The 10,371-nt window shown below is 33.8% G+C and overlaps 1 protein-coding gene and 1 long non-coding RNA gene across 2 annotated transcripts; both read right to left on the bottom strand.

The window, feature by feature from the left end:
• Positions 1 to 2,947: 2,947 nt before the first annotated feature.
• LOC150027921 (uncharacterized) lies at positions 2,948 to 3,675 on the bottom strand. The gene is made up of 2 exons (XR_016520625.1): positions 3,610 to 3,675; positions 2,948 to 3,454 (listed from the first exon to the last, which is right to left on the bottom strand). It is a non-coding gene; the product is annotated as an uncharacterized LOC150027921 (long non-coding RNA).
• Positions 3,676 to 4,038: 363 nt separating this feature from the next.
• On the bottom strand, positions 4,039 to 5,017 carry LOC137837298 (putative carboxylesterase 18). Its single transcript, XM_068646263.2, has one exon. The coding sequence runs from the start codon at positions 4,956 to 4,958 to the stop codon at positions 4,353 to 4,355; it is 606 nt and encodes a 201-aa protein (XP_068502364.1). The 5' UTR covers positions 4,959 to 5,017; the 3' UTR covers positions 4,039 to 4,352.
• Positions 5,018 to 10,371: the final 5,354 nt, after the last annotated feature.

The following is a 10,371-nucleotide window of genomic DNA, read 5'->3' as shown; positions in this document are numbered from 1 at the left end:
GGTAAATTTTCGGATTGACGCTTCCGGTAAATTTTCAGATTGGCGCATCTGGTAATCTCCCGGGTTGATGCTTCCGGTAGTACATGAATGATAGTGTTAATTCAAAATAAAAAAATGCAAAACATCCATAATTGAAAAAACCATTCTGGATCCTCCAATCCGTAATTCAAAATATGCATTCCGGATTCAGAAATCCATAAATGAAAAAATCATTCCAGATCCACCAATCCGTAATAGAAATTAGGCTTCCAGATTCAGCAATGCAGAAATCAATAATTTATGCAAACTTTGCTTCTGGAACACCCCTCATCTGAAATGTAACATGATTCACTTCCAGATTGATGAAACTGCCCTAACAAGAAAGTGAATGAAAAGATGCCGAAAGTGTTGCTGCTCCATCCGATAAATACTTATATAGAAAAGTAGTGATTAGTTTTTTGTTCTAATGTTGTTTTTAAATTTGCGATGTTCGTACTCCTAATTTTTATTTTTATTTTTATTTTGCATGCTTTTATCTATTAAATAATAACAATCATAATTAAATTAATTATGTTAATATTTTACACCCCATCCCTATTTCTCCAAGTTTATTTTTTATCGTCAATTGAATCTGAATCAAACAAACATGTGTATGTGTGAGTTTAGGTGAAACTTTTTAAAACGATTCCACTGTAAGTTGATGCGAAAAAGTTCAAGTCCATGAAGATTTTAAAAACAATCTGAACCTGAACATGTTTCTCTTTGTGCGAAGAATAGTAAACGACTCTTCCTATTTGAAACGGTTGCTAACAAATAGAAGAAAGGTCTTAAATTGGCGTCCCCTTCTAAATTCCAAACCTTGAAAAGCCACTCTCATTTATCATAATTTAAACAGAGAATAATTTTGGAATAAATATTTCCAATTTTCTTTTTCTGTTTATTAATTGTTCTTAAAAAATTTGACATTAAATATTTATTTAAACATTTTCCCTAATTAAAATACATATTATCAAATTAAATCTGTACAATATTTAATATTTTTAATTTGAATGTTTAATCCATTCATTATTTTCTTTCATCAATAAAGAATTTTCAATAAAATCTTATTACTAACCATGTTTACAACAAAATTTAATTTAAATCTTTATAAAATTATTCAATAAGAGAATAATTCTGGAATAAACATTTCCAACAGATTTTCTTTTCTTCTGTATTTATTTGTTAAATAAATAGAATGTAAAACAGTTAAAGATATGATAAATATATATTTATTTAAATAGTTTTTGTTAAATTCTTCATTTACTGTTATTTTATCTTTGGAAAAATAAAAATTTAAGATAAAAACAAAAGTTGATGTTTGACCGGCCTAGCTAATAAATTTAGAATATGTAAACTAATTTAAACCAAATTTGCTGTTGGATTAAAATGCGGGATAAAATTGATTTTAAAATTTTAAAACAATTAATATTTTAAGGAATTAAATTAATTTGAAATAGTTTTGATTAATGTTTATGTCGTAAAAGAGTAAATACTAATAATTATTGTACGTCTATTTTTTTTTTCTTACTTTTACTTTATAATTCTTTTTAATCACAAATAAAATGTTATTATATTTTTTGTGTTGATTTTTAAAAGGCTTAATCATAAGTAGATTTTTTTTCATCAGTTTAGTTGCGAACAAATATTTATTTAATATATTTCATAATTGTCCCTTTAGATAAATAAATGGTAAAAGTATTTTACTGTCTGTCAGCTCCTATTTACATGTTTTTAAAAACATATACTATAGAAAATAAAATATGCACATGATGTCAGTCCCTATTTACATGTTTTTGAAAGATTACTACAGAAAATAAAATATGCACACAATGTAGTTAAAATTGGTGTGTGATACATAAAAACAATTTTTTAATCGTTATTTGATTGCATTGTTAATCCTTTGATAATAGTTTATGACGTAAATAATTATTCTTATAATAAATATTTATTTAAACATTTTTCCTAATTAACATATATATTATCAAATTAAATTTGTACAGTATTTAATATTTTTAAATTTGAATGTTTAATCCATTCATCACTTCCAACTATGTTTTAAATTATCAGTTTTACAATTTTCGTGTATTTTATTAATACAAATATTTATTATTATATTTTTTATAATTGGTATTAATAATACTTTATAATTATTACGTATTTAATTAGTTAATATATGTTGTCAGTAGCTTTCATAAAATGATGATCCTAATATTAGTTAATCTAATATTTTTTTTTTGAATTTTACTTTTTAAAAATAATTATTCTTAAAAATAAATTATTCTCTTGAAAGATTATAACGAATGAATCCATCTTCTTTAACTAAAGATTCTAAATTAACGGTCTTAAAAATACATTGTATAAAATATTAATAAAAATATTATACATGATGAAGTTGTTTGCCCCACTAGGCTTCTTGAAAAAATAACCAAAAAACGATAAATTAAAATTATATTTCTTATAATTAGTACTAATGATATTTTATAGTTAATACGTAATTAATTAGTTAATATGAATTGCCAGTAACTTTGATAAAATGGTACTCTTAGATTAATAAATTTAATAAATATTTTTATAATTTTAACTTTTTAAAGTAATTATTTATTAAAAATGAATTACCGTAGTTAAATATTAAAATAAATGAATCTTTCTTCTTCTTTAATTAATAATATTTATAAATTTACTATTTTGAAAAAAATATAATTATTTTAAATTTATAATGTATATTATTACGATATACATAAATTAAGTTTATCATAAATTAAAATTTTACAATATAAATTTATAGTTGATTTTATTAAATATAAAAAATATAATAATAAAAAATAAAAAATTAAATATATATTGATATTAAAAAAAATATATATATATATATATATTTATGACGAATTAAAATAGAAAAAAAAGAAAATTATTGTTATTAAGAATTAAATTTGTAAAGTAGTATGTGAGATTAGTTTATTTCTGTAATTGACCAGAGCGTTCAGAATTCAGCACTCGGAGGTCAGATCTCAGCATTTGTCATAGGCAGGTCAGCTCGGCTCTTGGGCCTGGCTGGCGTGTGATTGGGCCCTGGATGTATGTTTTAGTCTTTTTAACATGCTTAGTGCAACCCTTCGTGCATAAGGCCTAGGCGGTCAGCAAATGATATTTATAGACTTACGGGTGTGCTTAGTGCGCAGGAGGTCTAGCTTAAGCAAATGTTTCCTTTTAAACCTAAGTCCATGTGTGCTAGGGCACATAGATGTTAGGTTGCATGTGTTCAAAAGATAGCGTAGCACCACACTGAGGGTGGCTACGTAAACAGATTGGACCCCTGATGCTGGTACATGAGTTGGTACCCTAATGGTTATTCTGTTATAATTTTATGCACTCCATGAAGGAAAGATTTCACTCCGTTGCAGCACCGTGAGAGTGTGCCCTTGAGTAGAATATTTTCCTGTTGAGTATGATTTCAGTTGATATTATATTCTCGTGATAGAAAGTTGTTATAAGAGGTAAACTATAAAAGGGACTTGAGATCCAAGGTTAAGGTACGCTGTTTCTAAAACTGAAACTGATTACTTCTTAAATTCTTATAAATCATGTACTGACCTGATCGTCGGAGTGCAATCAACAGGTAGGGTCCCCTCTGTTTTGACGGAGCACGTTCTAGAGAACCAAGAAATAGGACGGAGTCATGAAGAGACAGATAGAGTTAGAACTTGTCATCAGAATCAACCGACGAGCAGGTCAACCGACAAAAAGAATTTAGCTGCACTGATAAAAGTTGATGTAACATATTAAACCAAATTTAAAATTTGTGATAACTTTGTCTACATATCAATTTGTTGGGTTGCTAAATCTGGTGTAGAGGACACCAGAAGTATATAATTATATTTCACTTACCATAAAATTATTATTATTTTAAATTGAAGTGCCTTTTAATATAAAGCTGATAAAATTAACCAAATGAATAAGTATTAATATAGAAAAGGACAATATACCAAATTAATTCACAAAAAGACAATAATGGATGATTAATTTTCAAGCGCCAGATAATATCCAAAAGTAAATTTTTATTCATAAAGATTCCAACTGGCACACAAATATTATACAACACACCTTAATCAATATTACAACATTAAATCCAAAACTAATGATAAAATTTAAGAAATACAAATACATATTTTAAGGCCTAAAGCAAAAACTTGCAAAACCTTTACACTAGACTCCAATAGTGATTACTGGTGATGAAATCTTCAATATTTAAACTAAATAGTGATCATTTCAAATCCGAGATTCTGTTGGTGATGAAATCTTTAACCTGTGAGATCAATTGAGATGCCTCTGGCAATTCAGGGAACGAACCCAACGACCCGAACTTTCCGGAGCCCCGACTTGGCGACCCGAACTGCTACTTGGTGAGCCAAATTCCCGCCGGCGCTGTCACCGGCGAGGAAGCACTTTGAAAAGTCCGCCTTTTTCGGAAGCACAGCGGGATTCTCGTCAAGGAACTTGAGGACGTCCTCGCCGTCGTCGTATTGCGAAGGGAACCGGTACTCCGGCGGGCGGCGATAGTTCACAGAGACAACAATGGCATTGATTTGACGGCAGAATCGCTGGCACACGGGGTCATACCCGTACGAGTCCGGCGAGTAGAAAGCGAAGCCGCCGCCGTGGAAGAAAATGACGACGGGAACAACTCCGTCACCGGAGGAGGCAGTGGGTGTGAAGACACGAAACCAGAGGTCTCTGTTGGCGTCAACTGTGACGTCTTTAGTAGAAACGCCTTTAACGGATTTGGTTTTGGGTCGGGACTTATAATCGAGGAGCTTCTTGAAACCACGATTAACGGTGCCGTCAGAGCGACGCGAGAAATTCGTTACGGCAGAGGAAAAGAATAATGCAACTCGGGTTCTGAGAGGCAGAGAAAGCTTTGGTTTTGGTATTTCAGAAGTCATTGTTGTTTGGTTTGGTTCTTTGTGGGAACGGGAAGGTAAAGAATGGGATAATTAGTGTAGTATTATAGTCATGGTGCTTGGTAATCATAACAAGGAAATAATAAAAGATGTGGGGTCTACAATTCTTTTTATTTATTAAAAAAAACCTTAAACCCTTTCAGACTTGCATAATATATGCAAAATTCTAATGTTACGAAACCTTATGTGATGTGTATATTTTACACCAACCATAAGCTTACCTTGTTATTATCATCTACAACAACAAAAAGTTTATTATCTACAACATAGATATCTATACCAAGTTTGGGAAGGACGTCTCAACAGTCGAATTGTCAAAATGTTGTAGATGCAAATACATCCTATAATAACGAATTAGGAGCTATAGTGTCCACCCCACTTAGTCATGAAATTTCCTTCCATATTTGGAGATATCACGACCGTGCATGTTGATCAACGAACAACCATGAAATGTTACCAGGCCAGCCTTTAGGTGGAGCAAATGTCCAAGGCCGAACCTCCTCAACCAGGAACGAGCATTGTGGCTATGGTTGATTTAGAGTAAAAAATAAGGACGAGTTCCGTGTGCAACCTGATGGGAAACCATAACAGTAAAAATTTGAGTCGACGCCAAGGTCACATGTAGGGGCACTTCTTTGCCAAGGTCAAGGTCGCGACCATATCACAGTCCCTAATGGACAACACCGACCTCTTTGCATGGACTGTGACTGATATGTGGAGAGTTGATCCTCAAGTGATTTCGCAAAGGTTATGTATCCATCAACACTAGACCCATTTCACAATAGAGAAAAGTTGGGAGATGAGAAGAGGAGAGCGACAAAGGAGCAGACCAAGAAGTTGCTTGATGGCGGGTTCTTCAAGGAAGCCAAATATACCACCTGGCTAACAAATATAGTCATGGTTAAAACACAAAGTGGAAAGTGGAAAGTGGAGAATGTGCACCGATTACAAAAATATCAACAAGGCATACTCAAAGGATACATATCTTTTGCTTAGTATCAACGGGGCGACAGAACACAAAGTCCTTAGCTTCCTCGATGCTTATTTAGGATATAACCAGATTCGGACACATAAGGGAGACAAGGAAAAAACCGTTCATGACGAATGAGGCCAACATCTTTTACAAGATCATGTTGTTAGGCCTCAAGAACGTGTGGGCAACGTATCATAGGTTGATGGACAGAGTGTTTCGAGGCCTCATCGGTCGAAGCATAGAAGTTTATGTGGATGACACCGTCGTCAAGTCTGAAACATGCAAAAAACATGTCGAGGAGTTGCAAAAGGTCTTCAACGTCCTTAAAAGGTATAACATGCGCTAAACCTTAATAAATTTGTCTTCGAGGTGGAGAGAGGCAATATTTTAGGTTTCATGTTGACAAGCCGAGGAATAGTGACAAATCCAGACAAATGCAGAGACTTGATCGAGATGCGTAGCCCAAAGAACATAAAGGAGATACAAAGGTTGGTCAGATGGTTAACCTCCCTCTCAAGGTTCATACCTAACTTAGCAAAAAAGACGAGATCGATTATTGCCCTAACGAAGAAGGCTACCAAATTCCAGTGGACATCCCAATGCAAAGAAGTGTTCTCTAGGTAAAGACCTTCCTCACGACCCCCTGTCTTTTGAAAAACATCAAAGGACCACCCCTAATACATATATTTATCAGTATTGGAGGAGGCAGTGGGTGTGACATTGGTACAAATTGTTGATCAAGGATTATCTTGAAGCTTTGATGTCTCTAAATCCATGGTGTTTGATGGAAGGTTGGAGTTGCTGTGTGTGTGGGTGGGTTTTGGGTAGAATGATGTGTAATCCACTCTTTGTTTGAATCTAAAGCAATTTGGAATCAAAACCTTTTTGAAAAAGATTGTTTTATGAAGAAGTTTAAAAACAACCTGTTGTTTTGTTGTTTCAATCGGTTGTTTATCACTTAGAAGTTTTTGAAAAGGGTTTGAAGCTGTTTGACTTGGTTGACTTTGTTGTCAAACCAATTCAATCGGTTGTTTCGAGGATTCAACCGATTGTTTTTTGAAAACCCATAACAAAATTTCTGTTATGTTTGCAAATCAACTTTAAATGTTTTCTAACTGGATAGGCTCTTGCTTTAAATGTTTTTAACAATTTTTTGAGTATTTAAAAGAGGTTGTTATACTCTCTTAATGTTTGATAACAATTTTGAGACATTTGTGAAAGAGTGAAAATAAATTTGAGTTTTCAAGATTTGCATTCAAGCTTTTTGGGTTTTCTTAAAGAAGTGGAATAGGATTGCTATAATTTTTTGATTTGATCTTCATCAGGTGTAATCCTTTATGAATCTATTGTATCTCTGAATACTGGTGTGTAAGTGCAGAATCAGAGGTGTTCTGATTTTTGTGGTGGGTTGTGTGCCAAAGGAAGTGTGTGACTTGAGGTGTTCAAGGTCACTTCTTTGGTGGTGTGTTTGTAATCTGGATTTTGATTGCATAGTAGATACCCAATGGTTTCTGGGGACTGGATGTAGCTCTTAGGATAAGAATGAACCAATATAAACTGCTTGTGTGCTTTTCTCTTACCCTTAACTCATTTAAATTCTACTTTTAAGTTATTTTCAATTTGGCTGATATAAACAACCGGTTGAATTGCAAAAACAACTGGTTGATTTTCTGTAAATCAACTTTAATAGTTTTAATTGATTGCTTATGGATTTCTATATCTGTGATTCTGCTTTGAACTTCATTATACCTTCAAAGTTTGCGAAAATCTTTCATAAACAATTCACCCCCCTCTTGTTTAAGGCCATATATTCTATCAATTGGCATCAAGAGCTTGGTACTTGAAAAATGCTCAAGTTTGATCCTAAAACATCTTTTTCTTATGGCTGAAAAATTACCCTTTCGGGAGCGTGCATCAATAAACAGACCTCCTTTGTTCTGTGGTTTGAATTACCAATTTTGGAAGGTACTTATGAAGATCTTTGTTGAATCTCTTGATAAAGGAATATCGGATGCAATTGAAAATTTCCCTTTTATTCCTAAGCTTGAAAATGATGGTGTTTCTATTGAAAAGCCTTGGTCCCAATGGACTGATGCAGAAAACAAAAGAGCAAAGTTTGATTGCATTGCAAAAAATATTATCACCTCTGCCTTAAATTCTAATGAGTTTTTCAGGGTCTCTCAATGCAGATCTTCTAAGGAGATATGGGATACTCTAGAGGTAACTCATTAAGGAACGGACGATAAGAGGGAAAGGAATCATACTTTAATCCAAGAGTATGAGATGTTCAGAATGCTCAAAGGAGAATCAATTGCGGATGTGCAAAAACGGTTCACTCACATTGTCAATCATCTCATGAGTCTTGGAAAAGTCTTTGACAAAGAAGAGTTGAATATCAAGATTCTCAAATGTCTTGATAGATCTTGGCAACCTATAGTCACAGCTATCTCAGAATCTAGGGACTTGACATCTTTGACTACAACCTCCTTGTTTGGAAAGCTTAGGGCGCATGAGTTGGAGATGAATAGGCTCAACATTTAAGAGAGTGAAGATAAGCATGTACGAAACATTTCCTTGAAAACTGCCAAGCACAAGAACAATCAAGTTTCAAGTGATGAGAGTGAAGGAGAAACTCTTAGTTTGTTGTCCAAAAAGTTCAGCATATTCTTGAAGAAGAACCGTAACAAAGACTCCATTAAAGAAAGGTATAGCAACAAGAAAACTAGTGATTTTAATGTTAACAATTATACTTGTTATGTTTGTGGAGAGCAGGGGCACATAAAGGCTGAATGCCCAAATAAAGAGAAGAAGTCAAGCAAGAAGGAAAAGAATGCAAAATCAAAAAGAGCTTACATTACTTGGAATGAAAATGGTGTCTCTTCATCTAAAAGTGTTTGGGTGCAGATGTTTCATTCTGAATAATGGGAAAGAAAATCCGGGGAAGTTTGATGAAAAAGCCGACAATGGAATCTTCATTGGTTATTCTTCAACTAGCCATGCCTATAGAGTCTACAACAAGAGACTCATGACTGTGGAGGAGTCTGTCCATGTGGCGTTTGATGAAATCATTCATATTGATCAGGGTTCTACAAAGGATTATGCAGAAGAAGATGAGCAGAACATCATTTTGCAGAAGCTAGAATTCTGCCCAGAAAAATAACCATTTGATTGTGCGAAACAACTAGTTGAAATTCTGCAACAAGAAGAGCTGCCAAAGGAATGGAGAATTCCAAGGGATTTTTCAGTGGAGAACATCATTGGCCAGATCTAGAAGGGTGTTTCTACATGTAGTGTTGTCTCTAACTACTGCAAGCATATGACTTTTGTCTCACAAGTTGAACCTAAGTCAATTGAAGAAGCTCTCAAGGATGATAAATGGGTTGCTACCATGGATGAGGAACTGCATCAATTCACAAGAAATGATGTCTGGTTTCTTGTTCCAAGATCTAATCAGATGAACATCATTGGATGCAAATGGGTTTTCAGAAAAAGGCTGGATGAATCTGGGGTTATTACAAGGAACAAGGCAAGGCTTGTGGCTAAAGGTTATAATCAAGAAGAAGGTATAGATTATGGTGAAACCTTTGCTCCAGTTTCAAGATTAGAAGCTGTAAGGTTGCTGCTGGCCTTTGCTTGTATGAGTGGATTCAAATTGTTTCAAATGGATGTTAAGAGTGCTTTCCTCAATGGAATCATCAATGAGGAAGTCTATATTGAACAACCAACAGGCTTTAGAGATCATCAACATCCTAACCATGTATACAAGCTGAAAAAGGCCTTGTATGGGCTTAAGCAAGCTCCAAGGCAGTGGTATGAGAGGCTTAGTAACTTTCTTTTATCCAATGGCTATGAGAGAGGGATGATTGACAAGACTCTCTTCATTAAGAAGTCAAATTCTGAAATTATCTTGGTCTAAATCTATGTTGATGACATCATTTTTTGGAGCTACCAAAGATATTTTGTGTGAAGAATTTGTGGCTGTCATGCAAGGTGAGTTTGAAATGTCAATGATGAGGGAGCTTTCATTCTTTATTGAACTGCAGGTCAAGCAATCCAAAGATGAAATTTTCCTAAGTCAATCAAAGTATTGCAAAGAAATTCTCAAGAAGTTTGAAATGGAAAGTTGCAAAGAAGCTAGCACACCTATGCCATCATGTTGTTATATGGATAATGATGTGGCTGGAAAAGAGGTAGATCAAACCAAATATAGAGGGTTCATTGGTTCCCTACTCTATCTCATAGCAAGTAAACTAGATATCATGTTTGTCGTGTGTCTTTGTGCAAGATTCCAAGCAAATCCAAAGGAATCTCATCTCAAGGCTGCAAAACGAATTCTCAAATATCTCAAGGGGACAACCAATGTTGGACTATGGTATCCTTCTCACTCTCCTATACACTTAATTGGATATTCTGATTCTAATT

Source organism: Phaseolus vulgaris, chromosome 4 (assembly GCF_051622355.1).
Source record: "Phaseolus vulgaris cultivar YP4 chromosome 4, ASM5162235v1, whole genome shotgun sequence".
In the NCBI taxonomy this organism is placed as follows: Eukaryota; Viridiplantae; Streptophyta; class Magnoliopsida; order Fabales; family Fabaceae; genus Phaseolus; species Phaseolus vulgaris.
Note: the sequence above shows the minus strand (reverse complement) of the source record. Positions and strands in the feature narration are given on the sequence as shown.

Excerpts from the sequence above, each read along its gene's own strand:
- LOC137837298 (XM_068646263.2), bottom strand. The coding sequence starts at position 4,958 with ATGACTTCTGAAATACCAAAACCAAAGCTTTCTCTGCCTCTCAGAACC.